Source organism: Emys orbicularis, chromosome 9 (genome assembly GCF_028017835.1).
Source record: "Emys orbicularis isolate rEmyOrb1 chromosome 9, rEmyOrb1.hap1, whole genome shotgun sequence".
Classification (NCBI taxonomy): domain Eukaryota; kingdom Metazoa; phylum Chordata; order Testudines; family Emydidae; genus Emys; species Emys orbicularis.
This window is the reverse complement of record NC_088691.1, coordinates 4,851,277-4,871,163: the sequence shown is the minus strand read 5'-3', so window position 1 is coordinate 4,871,163 and position 19,887 is coordinate 4,851,277. Positions and strand designations below refer to the sequence as shown.

The 19,887-nt window shown below is 42.2% G+C and overlaps 1 protein-coding gene across 6 annotated transcripts in view; it reads right to left on the bottom strand.

Moving 5' to 3' along the window:
* Positions 1 to 15,376, bottom strand: part of LOC135883470 (integrator complex subunit 6-like) — a 54,348-nt gene extending 38,972 nt beyond the window's left edge. For all 6 annotated transcript variants that reach the window (XM_065410597.1, XM_065410598.1, XM_065410600.1 and 3 more), the window contains exons 1-2: positions 15,266 to 15,376; positions 15,113 to 15,190 (exon numbers count right to left, since the gene is read on the bottom strand). In XM_065410597.1, coding sequence (XP_065266669.1) covers positions 15,113 to 15,190; positions 15,266 to 15,376 — 189 coding nt within the window. The remainder of the gene's footprint in view (positions 1 to 15,112; positions 15,191 to 15,265) is intronic.
* Between the last annotated feature and the right edge of the window lie 4,511 nt (positions 15,377 to 19,887).

The window sequence follows — 19,887 nt, the reverse complement described above, 5'->3', positions numbered from 1 at the left end:
ATTAATTTTTTTAATTGCTTGACAGCCCTAATAAAAATATTTAGCAATCGTTACATTCCTATGGTGCTTTCAATAATTGAAAGCAACATTCTTTTATTGAGAACATTTCTATTAGTATTAAGAATTGCAAGATCTCTTCTCCCTTCTGTTCCAAAACAGACAAGAGAAGCATTAACCACTTGAATAGGTCTTAAAAAACTTCTCAGCACATTGCCCTTTCAACCCACCCAAATTTGAGAGCATTCTCAGAGAGAGGCAACGACCCAGTTCGACACACCAGGGATTGTACCAAAGAGGAAGTCCCAGACACCTGTCCTTTCCTTCCCTCTCAGCAGCAACTCCCTTCATTTTCAAACTCCCCCCATACAATCTTTATATTCTTTGACTCATGTGATACAGAACCCAAGAACTTAGCTTGAATTTTTCCACTGTGGAAAATTCTGCCTCACCACCACCCTCCTTCCTCCAGAAATGGAGATGGAAACTCTTTAAATAATTTCAATTTTTAAAAAAAATGCGCTGTCTGTGGAAAGACTGATTCAGTTTCCTATCTACAAAATTATGGTTATAAATTTTCTTTTTCAAGTCATTCTTTCTTGAATAGGTGAAGAGAACAAGATCAAAAGCAGTGCTTAACACTGAGTGCATAAATACTGTTTGCTGTGATTGATAGCCTGTCAATAAGCTCTTTTTTCATGCTGATTGTTTTTCTTAATTCTGTTTTATTGTTTTTCCATGACATTTCAAAAGTCACACAACGTACAACCAGCTCTGGCTACTACAGCCACCTAAACCCTGCTCTTGTGTGTAAAAACAGCAGTACACATGGTCCTTTTCAGAGGGATCTATGGCATTGAGCTAAAGGTACAAAATATGTAAAATTTTAATTTCCATTAGGAGGAGTTAAATGTGCTGATCTATTTGTAAAAGCCACCTCTTATGCAATACTGAAATACAAGTTGTATTAGCCAAATCCTAATGATTTCTTCGCAACTTGTTTTTCTAATTCATCTAAACATTTGTTTCCCTGCATTAAAGTTAATCCTCAAATGTATTGATTGACACCCATAAATCTGCTAATAAAATGCTTCTGATCATCAGATCAAACTGTAAAATGCAAGCTTGAATCACAGCTTAATGTAAACTGCAGGCATTCCGAGTAGAACAACGTTGTCTGCACCAAGGAAAGCAGAACAGAGATACCATATGACTGCCCAGGTTTTTTTATAATATAGGTATGTATGAAAATATTATATTCAAATGTAGCTCTGAGGCAAGTAAAATAATCAATACCATCAAAGAGCAAACTGCCAGCAAGACAGGTCTTGTTACCTGTTTAATAGCTGTATTTTTAAATAACTGATATCCAGGGTTTAATCTGCAATATTTTAGACATTTAGATGGCTATGATCAAAAGCACCATTTTTTTTTTTTTTTGCTGCAGCAACATCAAGGCCATCACATATGCTTAAATAAATGAAAGAATATAAACACAAAGAGGTCATCATAACCCACCATTTCAAAATGTATCAGTATTTAAACAAGGAACACAAAACTATCCAGAATTTGTTCCACTCAGTAAACAAGTGACCATATCAGTATGGTTTTGAAGTAGTATGAGATTTTACAGTATCTACTTTAATTCTGTATTTAAACCAGCTATGTGTTTCATGTAGTAACTTATGAAGATGGATTATATGGACACCATAGTTTAGAAATAGTAGGTACTTCTGGATTATAAACTTCAATAAGTAAAATACACTCCCAACAGTGCAAATAACATTCAAGGACCAAAATCTTTAACTCTAAGTCAAGGTTAACCAACAGTGCCTTGTACGCTTCCAGAATGTCAAGTGTACTGAGTTTTTGGGCAGTGAATTTGCCCCGCCTCCCCCCCCCCTTTTTTTGGAGGAAGCGGTGACAGTCAGGGTTACATGATTGAGACACACCAGGAAGCCTCCTGGGACCACCTCATTGCCACTCAGGAAGCAGCTCTACACTTCTCCTGGCCCCTCCATTCCCCAAGCAGGACTAGAGGGACGAAGGAAAGTAGGTGGTAACTGATGGGCTGCAAGTAGCATATCTACCAGCTGGAGGCATCAAGAGGAAATGGAGGAGAGCCCCATACTCCACTTTAGGGTCCGGTGTAGGGGGAAGGTGCTTTGCACAACCCTCTATAGCATAAGATTGCAGACGTATGAACTCAGTAGGTATTCTCCTCCCCTCCTCTTTCAAAGTCCACCTCAGCCCCTGTTACGGAAAACCAATTTTCAAAATAATCTCCCTATGCATGTGGACTTTACAGAATTTTGAAAATTAAAAGCTGTTCATAATGTGACGGACCATAACTGAGAATCTCTTGCCCAACTGACCCCAACTTGCACCACTAACTTTATCCCTGTGCAAAAACATGTTATAAGAAACAATTTTGAAGATTTTTGGGGGGTGAGATAGCTGTATCTCAGGAACCCTTTGCTCAAATAACCTCAAATATGGACCACTAACCTACCCCAGATCCTCATGAGGCACAGAAATTGTCAAGTTAATCCAGGTAAGCATGTGGACTTCACAGCACTTAGAAAAGTCAGCTGTTAAACAGTAAGAGTCTCACCTTAACTACACAGGTGCTACTACCCCACTATAATACCGAGATAAATGTTGGTCAGTTCCAAAACCAACAATAATATTGTTAAACTGTAGCCCTTTGCTTATACTAAAAACCTAAAAAAGTCATTAGGCAACACAATTTTTAAAAGAACAAACACTGCAATCTTTATACATGGTTTGTTTGAAGCTTAATAGCACCTCTGAAAAAGTTGCTAAAATTAACTTCAAGTCCCTTTATCTTTAACAGCAAGCATAAGGAAGGTACACCTCTACCCCGATATAACACAAATTTGGATACAACGCGGTAAAGCAGCGCTCCGGGGGGGGGGGGGGAAGAGGGGCTGCGCGCGCCGGCGGATCAAAGCAAGTTCGATATAATGCGGTTTCACCTATAACGCGGTAAGATTTTTGGCTCCCGAGGACAGCGTTATATAGGGGTAGAGGTGTACTTGCTTTACACCCTATTCACGAATAGAATTGTTAATATCACTTCTTGTAAAAAGTTCACATTAGAGAGCTAAGCACAGCATTAAAAGCAGAGAAGCACAACGCAACTGAATAAGAATCTGCTCACTTCAATACTCTCTGGTTAGTGTTTTTTTTTAGCTAAACAGCAATGTACCACATTTTAATACCTTGTTTTGTGGCCAATTCAAAAACAAATTTAAAAATCAATATTTGAAAGAAAAATGTAGATGCTCAGTTTGAAATTCAAACTAAAACTACTGATCCCAGAGACATATCTTCTTAATACCCATGCCTTACACAGAAAATGCAAGTACCTCAATCTCTACAGGGAACTGGGGAGAAATGGATAGATCAATACAAGTATCAGGCAGTTACAGATTCTAAATTGCACACAGAATGTGATTACAAGGACACCACTTAAAATGTATATTCTAGACATGAACCAAGCGTTTCACTAAAACCTTGTCCCTAGCTTGACTTGTTGCTTGTGTTTAGAACAGCCCCCCATATGATCCTTTTCATCTTTATGTTTAGAGTCTCCACCAAATATTAAGCAGAATCCACGAAAACTGAATTTGATAGAGTGTAGTTTTAGGTATTCAAATTCTACTCAAGGTTTTCAGTGTAACAATAACAGAGATTATATATTAAAATGACAGTTGGCATATAGTTAAGTGGTATTGTTAATAGCTGCTCTATACATAGCACTATACGGTGATGTTATAGATTCTGGAAATAGCTGTACACTGTGGTGGATATATCACAATATTTGACTAGAGAACACATTAATAAGACAGAGAAATTAGGGGGCAGGGAGAGAGAACAGTAGCAAGTTCCCAAACCCACAGTCCACATTAGTATCAAACAGTTAGTTTTAAATGTAAGTTAAAATAAAGTTGGTTTAAAATGGTGGCATTCCTCCTCCCCCCATACCCTTGTTTTCCTAATGCAAGTTACTGAAGAAGTTGATCAAGTTGTACAGTATTGCTAGGGCCCTACCAAATTCACAGCCATGAAAAACACATCACGGACTGTGAAATCTGGTCTTTTGTGAGCTTTTACCCTATACTGTACAGAATTCACGGAGGGAAGAGGAAGAGTCCAGCATTTCTCAAATTGAGGGTCCTGACCCAAAAGGGAGTTGCGGGGGAAGGGGGGGGGGGAAGCCACGAGGGAAGCGTCACAAGATTATTTTAGGGGAATCATGCTATTGCCACCCTTACTTCTGTGCTGCCTTCGGAGCTGAGCAGCCAGAGAATGGCGGCTGTTGGCCGGACATCCATCACTGCAGGCAGCGCCCCACCAGCAGCAGTGCAGAAGTAAGGGTGGCAATACTATACCATGCCATCCTTACTTTTGCACTGCTGCTGGCGGCGGCTCTGCCTTCAAAGCTGGGCTCCCAGCTAGCAGACGCTACTCTCCAGCTACCCAGCTCTGAAGACAATGCCACCACCTGCAGCAGCGCAGAAGTAAGAACAGCAGTACCGCAATCCCCCTTACAATAACCTTGCAACCCCCCAACAACTTCTTTTTTGGGTCAGGGCCCCTACAATTACACCACCATAAAATTTCAGATTTAAATAGCTGAAATCATGAAATTTACGATTTTTAAAATCCTAGGACTGCGAAATTGACCAAAATGGACTGCGAATTTGGTAAGTATTACATGAAGACACTGAATCATTGGATAGTGGAGCTCTCGCTAACTAATCTGTAAATCAGACTCTTACAACTAAACAGCCATTTTTGTGTATGTATTATGGCTCCAAAGTTAAAGCTGAAACCAGAATATTCTAGACAATTAAGTCACTAGACATGCACTACTTTTACCCATGAATACAGATCCACGCAAGTCATGAAACTGAAGTTGATCAGAGAAGCAGCTTTTCACATTAATGGTATTTTCATAGTATGCAAACACAGGCAGCCTTCTGTGTATTCTTGTTACAGTAAGTTCAGAATATCATTTATGTACCATTGGGTTCAAAGTAAGTAGACTATTCTCCTTAGGGAGAAACATTTTCAAAACCCAAAATGAGAATAAACACATTATAAGCAATTAAGAATAAAGGAAGAGTATTTACAATCTTATAGTATTCATTATTGCAAAAGCTAATACATACACACATTCATATTTTCAGAAATCAACATAATGGTACATCATATAGTTTAAGAAGAGAGTTCCTGCCCCAAGGAGTTTACAATCTAAACTATTATGTACATTTTTATATAGATTATAAAGCCACGCTATGAAGCCTAGATCATAGTTTTGTCATTCTTGTGGATTTTGCCTTGGTATTTTGATGAAAAAACAGCACGTAGTACACAAGAAACAAAGAGCATTTGGCAAAGAAACTTGGAGACAACTCCCTATTCACAACAGAGAAGCTTTTCCACTTATTTGCAGACTGTCTTAGGCAGAAATATGTATTATGATTTTACAACTTAAACTTGTTATAAAAAGTCACATTAGCATTTGAAATTAGTTAAGCCTCTTAGTGCAAACATTTCTGCTTTTATCTAGTAAGCCCTTAAAGCCATCGGATGTGTCTATGGACCTGCTCAAGATAAAATAGAGAGCCAAGTAAAAAGACAAAAACTAAATGGCCATAGTGACTATTAGCGATAGGGGTTAGTGTCAATCTAACTTCTCCAAAGAATCCTACCATTTCATACCATCAGTGTCTCACGTAAGCATATGCAGGATCAGGGCCTTCATTTGCAAATTCCAGTAGACAATGAGCGGCTTAGATGCTTTAAATAAGCTTAGTGTGGCAATCCACACTGCCTCTCCTTTTCATTGGTTATAAGCAGCCAGTGAAAACAAGTCATCTAACTGGTTTCCAGTTAGATGAATAAGAAGACTTTTGACATCTGACTGGATATGGAGTCATTTCTACACTGCTCTCTCCATTTAGAATTCAATTCCTTATCAGAACGCAGTGCTTCATATTCTTTCTGAATAAACTGGAATTTAGAGAGCTCCATCAATTAAAAAACCCTCATATTTCCATCTGAAAGTGGTCTAATATTGCTAGAAGTAATTCTTACCCTTACTGTAAACTAAAGAAAAAAAAAACCTCTGCTTTTTCAGTTTTTTTGTGCATTTGTCTGCACTGTGTATCACTAATTTGCCATTGTTGACATTTGTACCGCTTCCCCAGGTTCTACAAGACGATGTTTAGTAGAAACCACAGTTGAAAGAGAAGATAGCAGGAAGGAACGTGCATCGAAAATAGGGAGGGAGAAGAGCCTGAGCATGTTTGCTATTGACCATAGGCCCACCCAGCAACAGGTATACACTTTTAAAAAGAGTGCTCCACCAGAAAATTTAAAAAAAAAAAAAAAATCAAGTAGTATCCATTTAAATTGAAAGCTGTCACTATTCCATGGTATTTCCACTAGAGGGCTAATTTCATAATCCCCCCAAAGTTCAAGTGAAATAGTACTCAGTTTAGTTTTAGATTTTAAAATGCATCCATTGGGGGCCTCGGCATGCACAAGTCTGCCTTGCCCCCCAACAAAAACACCCACCATTTTATTTTGCTTTAATCTTACTTGCCCAATCCCAAGATTGTCCAACTAAAAATAGAATCAAGTAGTGCGTCCTCTGGTCACCTTTCTTTGGGACTACTGAATCAAGCTACCAAAAAAAATCCTGAATATTACACTTGGAGACGGAGCAGCTAACTGTGGGGGAATTATTACAGCTAGCAGACAAATTATTCCCAAGCAAGTAACAGTAAGTGGATTCCAAACCTATTTTGTTCTCAGAGGGTAATAGTCATAAGGGATTTGCCCCAATCTCCCTTCAAACTAAATTACTTCTGTTAAGCAAATGAATTTAAGAGAACAAAACAGAATAAGAACATTTGTTAGTTTTAAACTACCTACTGTAATTTATTTGTTCATGCTCAAAGTCACCACTCAGGAAAAAAGACTATGTAAAAGAATACCAGGATAATGGAAGCCCAACATAAACTGGTTAGAACAAGATTCTTCACTGAACTTAGGACTTTGTTTTCTGGGAGCTGGCTGAAGACTTTACACATGATGGAAGATAATTTTAAGGCATTTAAGTAGTGTGCACAAGGCAACTTTTGGAAATGGAACAAATCAAAACTCATGTTTCTACATTGTCCCTTTTATACAACCTTATAACAATACTTAAATTATGTATTAATATTTAAGTGATTCCTTCTGCCCACCAATCTGACCTGCCTCTTGACTAGATAATTTTGAAGACCTCTCACATTACTTCAGCTACAAATTAAGAGAAAGAAATGTTCCTCTTGCCCAAGAGGAACAGAAATTCCTCTTCTCACCCCCAACTCAGAACTCCATTTCCCTCAACTCACCTTCACTTCAGCCTCATCTTTGACCCAGAACTCTCCTCTTCCCGTATCTTGTGACTGGTGATCTGCCTAGAACCACCTCCACAATACTGCCCATTTACACCACTGCCTCAACTTCAACTCTGCTGAAGTCACCATCCTTCATCTCCTCTTACTTTAGACTACTGGAATTCCTTTCTCCATGGCTCTAAATCAGAGCTCCAGATGCCCACCTGAGCAGAATGCTTCTGCCAGATTTCTTACATGTACAGAAAAACATAACTATTTCACTTCCAGCCTCATACAACCCCATTCAGTGCAAGACCCTGTTCAAGTTACCCCAAATTAAAAGCCTACAGATTTGCTACAGCCTACCCAAACGGATTCTCTCTCTGTTGTCCTCCGCACAAGCCTCCTTCGACTCTCCATGAGTTGGCCATTACCAACATGAGAGCCTTTATACAACACAGCACCTGCCATCCGGAACAGCTTTCTTGCTACTCTCCACCTCAAGACCCAAGCAGAGCGAGTTCTTTGACCCAACATCTGGAACTCTGAATTCTCCGCCACCGAAATTATACGAAGAGACCCCAGGTCTGCACCAGAGTACACTCAGTTACTCTCTGTCACAGAGAGCCACGTAGGCCACGGTAGTGCCCACTGCCTTCACGGAGCAACCATTTCATGATGAACCAAGAGAAAGTCTGATTTGTTTGACACCATTAAGTATAGACTTCATATCAAAAGACAGACTACTGACAATAGTGAAACTAATCCCAAGCCTCACCAGCCTCCCTAAAAAGTAACCGAGCTGCTAGGCATTATTTCAGTACCCTTCAGTGGACACTTACATAGGAGCCTTCCAGAAATTTCTACCACCTCCAGCCAACAAACACAGCCAACCTTGACAAAGGTCACAGACCCTCATGTAATGGTTTCAGAGAGTCAGAAGCGGTTACCCAGTGAGAAACCCAGAAAGTCTAGTCATAGAAGTCCCCATCCTCCAAGACTGGAGCGCTCATCTAAACGTGACAAGGCATGCAGTCAGAGCGGGAGAGAAAGGGGAGCAACCAGCGCTAGTCAGAGCTCTGGGCTAGCAAGTCTTGTCAAATCTTCCTATACATTTCCAAGATCCTTCCTTTTCTGTCCATCAAGATGTCTCAAATTCTTGTCTATGCACTGATCCCCAGCCATGACTATTGCACACTACTCCTTTCTAGCCTCCAAGACCCACACTGCCACATCCAGTCCATTCAAAACACAGTTGAAGTCATCTTCCTTCCCTCTCATTCTGTTCCCTACCCTTCAACTATCCACATATACATCCCCATTTTTTAGTACATCAGATTCAAGCTCCATGCGGTCACCTACAGGGAGCTTCACAGCTCTTTCCCCACTACTTATCCACTTTTCTGTACGTTCCCATGCCTTCCCAACAATTCTCACCTTGACCCCCATTTCTTTTTCTTACATAACTCCCCCATATTTCATGCGTTTATACAGTAGGCGTTTATATAGAAATGTTAATTGAACACATTGTGTTGAAGAGTTTTGTATGGCAGTAAACTCCATTAATATGTACTGCAGTTAGAACTCCGAGTTACACCTCTACCCCGATATAACGCTGTCCTCGGGAGCCAAAAAAATCTTATCGCGTTATAGGTGAAACCGCGTTATATCGAATTTGCTTTGATCCGCCGGAGCGTGCAGGCCCGCCACCCCGGAGCGCTGCTTTACCGCGTTAGATCGGAATTCATGTTATATTGGGTCGCATTATATCACGATAGCGGTGTAGTTTAACAACAGCTCCGAAATCACATTTACATATTACTGCACTAGGTCTCAGAAAACCAACTACTGGCCCAACCTGTTGGATCACCAACTGACGTCAATACAATACGTGACAATACAAACAGGAATACAGAACTCCTAACCCTAGTCCCTGAAGTAAATTAATCAATTGTAAGTTGTCCCAATACTCGGACTTGTGAGCAGGTCATTTATGGAGAAGTTCATGTTGAAACAAGAATCACCATTTCTGGGAAAATGCCATATAGAACACCACCAAGAGCCAAGGGAAGGCCCTCTCACGGTCACCTGCCCTGCTGAAATCATATCAGTCACAAGTGCGTAAGAAAGTTCATAAAACCAGTTAGTCTGGATAAGACTGTATTAGTACTTCATTGTGAGACTGAATATTTACCCACAGCATAGGCTGCAAAAGTAATTTGGGACTGTTTCACAAACTGTAGGATGAGCGATTGACAAAATGAGATTTTTTATTATTAGGGAAAAAGCAGCAAATAAATTAAGAGTGGACCAGTCTTCCTAAAAAAGGAAACAAAACAAGTCTATACATATGCCCAGGGATTGCAAGACTGGATAACAACTTGTAGGTTCTGTGGGATCCTGAGATCTCCATCTGTAGCCATCTTTGGTTAGCTTTACATCAATAGTCAACTCGCTTCTCTATGCCATCAGGGAAAATGGCAAGAGTAACAGTTGCTGGGGGTGCAGGAGGAAATTTCTCTCCTCAACCTCTTCCAGAAGAGATTTTTGCTTCTCCACATAGCACTGCCAGATCAGTAACAGCAAGGCAAAACCAATTAAAATGACTGCTTCAATCAGTTGTGCCTGCTTAGGACAACGGGGAGATCCACAGGTAGGAACCACAAACAAACATGCCATTCTCTCAAATGGGAATTAAGAGTATGTGGGGAGTGAGAGATTCCTGCAATACCTCAAATTAAGTGTAAGCAAATCCTGGACATGACATAGTAAATCAGAATTAAAGTAACTTGCACTATTGTCTCTGGATAGCTACCAGCCTCTGTCTAGTAGCATATCAGCAAACTCACTTTGCATCTCAGAGGTTTTTAAATCTGGAAATTAGTGCTTTTCTTAAAACATAATTTTGGAAGTACTAAAAATAAAGCATCCTAGGTTGTTCTTAAAATAAATAACTTGCCATCTACCAAGAGAAAACCTAACAAAGGACCTGATCCAAAGCCCAAGGAAGTCAGAGGCGTTTTTCCATAGACTCCAGTGGGCTCTGGACAAAGTCCATTGACAAAAGAGATTTTAGGTGCAGTTTTATGCATCTCTGGAGACCAAAAAAAATTATTTAAAAAAATTTAAGATGTCGGTCTTTATTTAACCCTACAGATAGCTACATCTATTTTAGATCATATTTAATCATCTTTACTATGCATTGCATTCAGTACAACATATGGGGTATGGAAAAGAGAGTAAGTTCCACTGATTTCAGCAGGTGACCTCTTCTGCCTACCAGCAAGCCTACGCTAGTATAAACATTATAGACCATGGCAGCAGTTTTATGTAGGGCACCCTCTTTTAGCAGGGGTCAAGCAAGGCCATTGATTTAAAGTACTTTTAAGTAAAATAATTATAGGGCTATAAGTTACACTGAAGTGACAGCCCCCCTGCAACCAAAGGAACTGTTTCCATAGTCCCTCTGCCGTCTTCTGGTGGGGTCAACTCAACTGGTGTTGATGGAAAGGGCTAAACAACTATTTCCTAAAGTAACCAATGAAACAAGATTGTGATTCTCTCTCAATAAATGATACAAACAAGAGAGCAAAGCAATTGACAAGGGAGATCATCTGCTGCTGCACAGATATTGGAATATATTTTGTAAGCTTACTTTTTCATTCTTAAATTTACTTTCTCCTTCCCCAACCCAGAAAAAAGATCTTGGCATATCCACCATTATTGTTGTAGTTTGATATTAGTATTTCCTTTGCAAAGTTTTTGTTTTGTAACACATACAAATCTGCTTGGCTACTTTGGAACTAGCGATAGAGGAAAACACACTTGATCTAAGTCCTTAGATCTTTCCCATTTAAATACTATGATATTTACAATACAAGATACGATCATGTTCCACATGCTTTTGATGATATGCAAACTACTGAATTATGAGAAATATTTGCAGGCTAAGCCTGCTTATTCTTGATAGAAGAAAAGAAATATCTTACCAAGCTTCAGAAAGTAACTATTGTTCACATGAAGTACCCAATTTATGTTATTTTTGTTTTAAACCATGCACTGTGCGCCACACAACACTATGGACAAAACACATCAGTTCCCATGTATTTCAATTGCTATGTACCAACATTAGTAGTATGTAGTATAGCACTACTCATTGGTACAATACGCCAAATATAGGAATTTTCTTTAGTGAGACTTGCATGGCATGTGATAATAGCCTATATAGTATTAAGCTGTCATGGGATAAAAGGGAAGGTCCTTTCATGGATTGAGAACTGGTTAAAGGACAGGGAACAAAGGGTAGGAATTAATGGTAAATTCTCAGAATGGAGAGGGGTAACTAGTGGTGTTCCCCAAGGGTCAGTCCTAGGACCTATCCTATTCAATTTATTCATAAATGATCTGGAGAAAGGGGTAAACAGTGAGGTGGCAAAGTTTGCAGATGATACTAAACTACTCAAGATAGTTAAGACCAAAGCAGATTGTGAAGAACTTCAAAAAGATCTCACAAAACTAAGTGATTGGGCAACAAAATGGCAAATGAAATTTAATGTGGATAAATGTAAAGTAATGCACATTGGAAAAAATAACCCCAACTATACATACAACATGATGGGGGCTAATTTAGCTACAACGAGTCAGGAAAAAGATCTTGGCGTCATCGTGGATAGTTCTCTAAAGATGTCCACGCAGTGTGCAGAGGCGGTCAAAAAAGCAAACAGGATGTTAGGAATCATTAAAAAGGGGATAGAGAATAAGACTGAGAATATATTATTGCCCTTATATAAATCCATGGTTCGCCCACATCTCGAATACTGTGTACAGATGTGGTCTCCTCACCTCAAAAAAGATATTCTAGCACTAGAAAAGGTTCAGAAAAGAGCAACTAAAATGATTAAGGGTTTAGAGAGGGTCCCATATGAGGAAAGATTAAAGAGGCTAGGACTCTTCAGTTTGGAAAAGAGAAGACTAAGGGGGGACATGATAGAGGTATATAAAATCATGAGTGATGTTGAGAAAGTGGATAAGGAAAAGTTATTTACTTATTCCCATAATACAAGAACTAGGGGTCACCAAAAGAAATTAATAGGCAGCAGGTTTAAAACAAATAAAAGGAAGTTCTTCTTCACGCAGCGCACAGTCAACTTGTGGAACTCCTTACCTGAGGAGGTTGTGAAGGCTAGGACTATAACACTGTTTAAAAGGGGACTGGATAAATTCATGGTCGCTAAGTCCATAAATGGCTATTAGCCAGGATGGGTAAGAATGGTGTCCCTAGCCTCTGTTCGTCAGAGGATGGAGATGGATGGCAGGAGAGAGATCACTTGATCACTGCGTGTTAGGTTCACTCCCTCTGGGGCACCTGGCATTGGCCACTGTCGGTAGACAGATACTGGGCTAGATGGACCTTTGGTCTGACCCAGTACGGCCTTTCTTATGTTCTTATGTTCTTATATTCTTATTGCAGAGTTACAAGTAGATGCATTGACAATGGAAAACCATAAATGTTTTCATTACATCATGTTGTGTGCAACACAACAAAAACAGGGAAGTGTGTTCTCACAGCTAAGACTGCCATGACAAAGACTAGGCTTGCTGTATTTAGTCCTGAGTGGAGAAGAGGAGGGAAATATATTTCACACTGCGCTGCAGAAAACCTTCCAGTGTTGTCAGACTAGAATGCCAGCTAACATTTCTTTGCCAGAAATTAGGGGATTTTAACCCAGAGCTCAAGATGGATCTTCATGAACGCAGAGACAACAAAATGAGACGGGGAAGGAAAGGTGTGGAGTACTAAACACAAAATAAATACTGACTTATGCAAGTGTTATCAGCATTTCAGAGAGCAGACTGCATTTCAAGTGTGTGAATTTAGTGCTGGTTAAAGGTGGAAGATGCATGGCCCCAGATAATAAATTTCTCTTCCCACAGAAGCTGTACAACGCGCACAGCATCAGCACAAGCATACCCATGTCCCACCAACATGCTTTGGCCATCACCTGCAGAGACCATCCATTCTTAGCTTCTTTGCTGGGACTGCCAACAACGGTGGCGTTTGTTATGTGGACATCTGCATACTTTGTGCTGGGCTAATGCCAATCAGATGATAACTATTGGTAATTACTGACATGTTAAAACAGAAAAGAACGGTAATGGAATACCTATGCCCAGAGCCATTCAATGGATACATTTTACAAGTATTCAAAACCTCTCTAACAGTGAAGAGTTTTGTGGTGTGTTTTAATGAGACATTTAAAATTACATTCATTTGGACATCTCAGCTGCTTGAAAGTCATGGTCTGAGAAGCAAACAGAAATATCGCTAAGGTGGCCTATATTTTTGACACGTTCTTGGGATGCAGCAGCCATGGAAAGACAGACTACTTGCCTCAATCCTGAGAAATAACAAAAATGGGGGAAGAGAAAGACACACTGGGCCAAATTCAGCACTGCCGTGTGTAATCACATACACCTGTGCAGAGTAGTACTATCAAAGCAGAATGGTAATGTTTTACACCCACATTAAACAGCTGTAAGTCACAACACATGGCAATGCAGCACCACATTGTCTCGCTTCGATTCCTGAGCTGCACCTTTAAGCAGTAGGTGTGGGAGGAGGAAGAGGAAGAGACAGGCTCAGTCTGTTGCTTCAGTCACTAATGAGGGAGACACACCAAGGTGAGGCATAGAAAGGCAGCAGCAAGTGTGGGGAAGAGATAGTCAGTTGCCCCAGTCTTTGTGCTGCAATACAAGCCGCATGTGTACAGGGAAAAGGACTGCTTCCAGGCTGCTGCAGAGAGCGGGGGAAGTCTTTTGCCCTAATCCTTGTGCACAAAGCACTGCAATGGGGTAGAGATGCACACTCTAGTCTAGGCTTCGCTAGCAACAGCAGCTGAATTGGAGGCAGAAGCAAACTCAGCTAAAGGAGGGGAAAGCAGGGCAGCAGAGGAAGGGGACAGGGATCATGGGGGAGAGGAGAAAAAGCTTCAGAAGCCCCTTCCTCCAATCCTTGTGTAGCAGCAGCCAAGGTGTGGCAAGAACTCGCACTGCCCTGGATCCCAGTGCTTGGGGTAAGGGGAACATGACCCACCCTAGCCTGGTCTATGGGGTCCTAGTGCTTAGGGAGGAGTAGTGGCACCAAGGGGATGGGGAGGCAGGGCACACACTGTCCTGGTCTATCGGGGGTGGAAAAGGACCTACACTGTCCTGTTCCGCGGGATCCTGGTGCAGAGGCGGGGTCCAGGTGTCCCCGTCTATAGGGTCCCAGTAAGGGGAGGCACAGACAAGAACCACACTGTCCTGGTCTATAGGGCCTTGGCGCATGAGGGGGGAGGGACGGACGAGACCCCCACCACCCCGGTCTCCCCGGCGAGAGAGGGATAGGGACCCCCTGGGACCGGTCCGCAGGGGCGGGACCCCCACCGCCCCGGGGTCCAGCAGGGCTGCTGAGGGGTCGGGCCGAGGAGAGGCGCTGGGCGGCGGCGAGGCGGGGGCGGAGCCGCGCGGCGCAGCAGCGGGCCGACCCCGCCCCACGCCGGGGCGGCGAATCACGCTCCTCCCCCTCCTCCATCTCAGCAGCGCCCTCCGCCAGCCTCGCTCCTCCATACAAAAGCAAAATGTCCGCCATCTTCACGGGCTGCTGCCGCCGGCGGCTGCGCCCCCCGGGCCGGGCGCGCGGGGGCGGGCGTTACCTTGATGCAGTAGGGCGGCTCGTCGAAGGTGACCAGCATGTACCTGTCCCCGCGGCTGGCCGGGTCCCGGGCCCGCAGCTGTGGAGAGAGCAGAGAGGCGGCGTTAGCCAGCGGGCGGGCGCGGGGCAGGCGACCCGCCCGGCCCGCACTCACCTTCATGAAGAGCTCCACGGCGCCCTTGGCGATGTCCAGGTAGCTGGTGCCCAGGTGCGCCCGCTGGTTCATGGAGGCCGAGGTGTCTATGAGGAAGAGGAGGATCGGCATGGTCCCGGCAGCGCCCCGGCCGGCCGGGCGCTCCGCGGGGGGAGCGGCTCAGCCTCCCCCGCCGCCTGCAGCCCGAGCGCTCGCAGCCCGTGGCCGCCGCCTGAGCTGCCTGGCTTCACTGAGACCCAACTTCTCTCCCCTCAGCCTCCGGCGGCACCATGTGACCAGCCCGCACGCCATTGGCTGGCCATTATACTGTCATTTGCATATTCATGAGGAGGGGGCTGCTGGGGCGAGAGCCCCCCTCCCTGCCAGGGGCGGGCTTGGTTTCGGGGGCGGCGCTGGATCGGGCCGAGGAAGGGGTCGTAGCCGGCGCACGGCGAGGCGGGGGCGGCGCTTGGGAACTCTCCTGCAGATGTGCGCTCGCCTGGAAACCTGGGAGCTGCGCTGTGGGCAATGCCAGACTCCCCGGCCAAGGCGCTCCTGACACCGCCTGCCCGGGCCAGGCACACGCAGTAGGACTCCTACCTGCCCCTTGGTAAGGTACCTGCTGTCACTGACAAAGCCAGTTCCTCGGCCAGGCCACCACACTCAGTCACACACAGGCTGCTTTCAGCATTTCCTGTGGCTGCAGAATTACATGCATTCCCAGCAGGAGTTTAGATTCACAAAGTTTAAGGCCAGAAAAGGACTATTAGATCTAGTCTGACATATAGAGCCTGGGCCACTACATTTCACCAGAGCCCAATAATCTGTGTCTTCACTAAAGCATAACTGGTGTTTGCCTAAAGCATGCCTTCCAGAAAGGCATCAGTCTTGAGATGAAGACATCAAGAGACGGAGAATCCATCACTTCCCTTAATAGTTTGTTCCAATGGTTAATTATCCTGAATGTTAAAAATATTTTTATCTAATTTGGATGTCTGGCTTCAGCTTTCAGCCATTGATTCTTGTTATGTCTTTCTCTGCTAGAGTAAAGAGCCCTTAATATCTGGTATTTTCTCCCTGTGAAGGTTCTTAAGAGACTCTAATCTAGTGAGCTATCAATCTTCTTTTGGATAAACTAAACAGATCAAGCTCTTTAAGGCTCTCACTGTAAGGCATTTTCTCTAGCCCTCAAATCATTTTTGTGACGCTTTCTGCACCTTCTCCAACTTTAGAACATCCTTTTAAAAATATAGACACCAGAACTAAACAGTGTTCCAGAGTTGATCTCACCAATGCCCTATAGAGGCAAAATCACCTCTCAACTTTAGATCTGCTGCTGTGAGGGAGGACTAGATATTGGATAGAACTGCTGAACAGTGACTGTATAGAGCACTTTACAAGAACCCATTAACAGCACTTCCGAAGAAAAATACAACTTCCCAACCTCTTACACTTAAAAACTTGATTCCATTTAAAGTCCTCTAAGATAAAGGAAATTATTGTTAATTTATTTGGGAAATTGTTCAATTTACTTGTAAGAAAATAGAAATAATATATGGAGTCAGAGTGTCATCTCAAACTTTTAAAATACAATATACAAACTATGGCCCCAATTCTGAGCTGAGGGTCTTTAAGCAACCTTTACACATCGCTGATTCTGGACCTGGCCACCAGTGTTACTTATGCTACCTACAAACTGCTCCCTGCTGAACCAGCAGAGTCCAGAATACTGGGATGCAGAATACTCTGGCCCACCCCTGCATTGCACGAGAGTGGTGATAGAAGGCTATTATGCCAACCTTCCAATAACCCAGTGAACCCTTCTGCCCTGGTAGAATTCATCTTGGTTTCAACCACTTTATGCTGTTGGAGTACTAAAGAAGTCAGACCCTGGCTCCAAATTAAGGCCATTAGCTGTGTGCTGGCCCATTAACGTGACCACAGCAGTTGAACTAAGCACTGGATTTCAGGGCCACTGGATTTCTGGACTCTAAAAGCTTTAAAGAGCCCTGAATCCCTTACCCCTTCCATTTGTTACTGTTTGTTATTTGTATAATAGCGTTCATCTAGGCTACCAAAAGTTGCCACAGTTGCTGCATGTACTGAATTTATGCATGCAAGTGGCAACTAATGATATCAAAAAGCAAGGAGATGCCATTAAAAGGGAGGAAAAAAACTCCATCTGCAGGAGAAGGGATGAAATGCTCTGGATCAAAGAGGGGGGAAAATGCTACTGAGGCCTCAATTCTGCAATACGCTCTGCACAGGTGGACCCCTGTGCATGCATTCCCCCTGATTTGAACTTACCAGTAGTTCCGACCCTGATGCTGCCATACACCTACTACCAGTGTAACTAGCATGCATAGCTTCCACAATGAAACCAAAAATGCTATGTAGCACTATACCCACTAGTAAGTGCTTGCAAAAAAATCCTAAAGAGGTACTGTCAACAAATCTCATTTTAAAGAGATAATTCAGTTATTAATAACACTTTCCACTGAATGGAAACAATTTTTAGAGTCAAATATTCATGTCATAATATACGTCTCCTTACTATTTGCACATTATGCAGCCTGAACAATTAAAATAGAGCATTCAGTTTCTCGTCCATTTCAGTTGACTTTTCTGATGTATTTGATCAATAATGTTTCCTTTCACCAACACTGACAACATGGGAGGGGGGAGTTAAAATCCCCTTCAAAGCTATTTTAATTGAAAGTAAAGATAAAAATTGTTCATGAATATACTTTTACTCCTACTGATCAGAATCATCTCTGGTGTAACTCCATTGAATTCAGGGATGAATTTGGCCTGCTAAGTATTGTAAATACCATCTTCATCCCTACACACACGATCTACATTTTGAACCTAAAACTGGTAAATGTTATTCCTGTCTATACTGATTTTATAAAAGTCCCCCCACACACACACACCTTTTTAATAACTATCTTAACTTCTGTATTTATATTTTACACATAATTTAGCAAATTATTTAACAGGCATGGACCATAAAGCGAGAGAACCATTTAAAAAGCTTGTATGATGAAAACAAAAAAAACAAAGTTACATTCAAACGTGTGACTTGGCTGCTCCATTTTCAAGAGCCTTACCCAATAGTCATATATGTGCAATAGAAGTACATCTGTCATTAGGGCTTCTGAATTTTAGCAATTATGAAAACACTGAAGGGGGTGGAATATTTTAAAGCAAATTTAGTGCACATGAATGGAGCCAGACTGATAGAATTTGAATCCCAAATTATCCAGGCAAGGTACAACACAAGCAGCCATAGTGCATACTTTCCCACACTTCCCTGCTAACTCAGCCTTGACCCTACAAGGACAGATTCTAGGCATGAAAAGGACAGTTTAGTCTTGATTCAGTCCTTCTCTAGAAGATGTCAGCTAATGCCAACTGCTATGTACACATTTATCCACCAAGAACTTGTCTGTGACCACATTCTAATTGCTCACACCAATGAATAACTATCAGATCAGATGGTAACCTTGATTACAGATCACCTGGAGCAATTCAAACTAACAACCTAGTGGTTAAAGGTTCTGTGTCTGCAATGATCCATTAGGCCACGTGAGAGGCTAAAAAAATACTATAAAACCATAACACTCCCATGATTCCTTTGACTTTGAGTGGACAGGAACCCTGTTATCTCAGAGACCTTTCCTACCCTCCCTCATCACAGCAGTTAAAGGTCAAGATAGAAGCATCTTGCTTTCAGTTTCTGAGGTTGATCTCTCAAGGAATGGTGGCAGGCAATATGCTCTCAGATGAGAGCTATGGCTTTTGGAATTTGTTCCAGCTGGAGTTCACCAGAGCTGAAGTCTAGCAATGCTCAGGGCACAATGCAAGACTTATTTTAGTTTAGATTGATGTGACTTTGATAATGGCTGAAAATAATGGATGCCATGGTTGCTAATATGCACACAGACAACAGTAGTATGTGGATACTCTATTCCAGAATAAAAATCACTTTATTCCAGAATAATTTAGTGTGCTTTATTCTGGTCCATTTTACCATGCAGACAAGTTCTTATTTTCTATTCCCTGTCCTGACCTAACTTCACATCTAACAAGATTTTAGCTCTAACAACCTTCTTTGCTTCTCAACTTTTGTATTGCTTCATAGGATACTTTGTTCTCAGCTAGTTGCTATCTGACAGCAGCACCAACAAGATCAAAAGATCTGAAAGGCACTAGCCATGCACCCTTGAGCATAAAAGGAGCCCAACTTTGGCACCTGATGAGCAATTAGAGTTTGAAAAGCATTTGATGGATCACTCAGGAAGAAATATTCTAATTTAAATCTCCTTTTGCTGCCAGTTCCTGGACAGCTAAATCCTTCAGTCCCCCCCACTCTATGCTCCCGATCTTGCCTTGCAATCCAGCCACCCTGACCACTTGTTAGGTCCAGCAGCCCTAAACAATTAACACTTAGAACATTTATGTAGAATTTTTAATCTTTAAATCACTGTAAAATATTAATTAATCCTCACAATCCCTCTCTGAGGTAGGTATTATTCCTTTCATGTGGATGGGGAAACCAACAGAAAGGCTAAGTGACTTACTTGCTCAAGGCACTGGTGTCAGTGCCAGAATTAGAATTCAGAAATGTCTCGCTCCCAGTA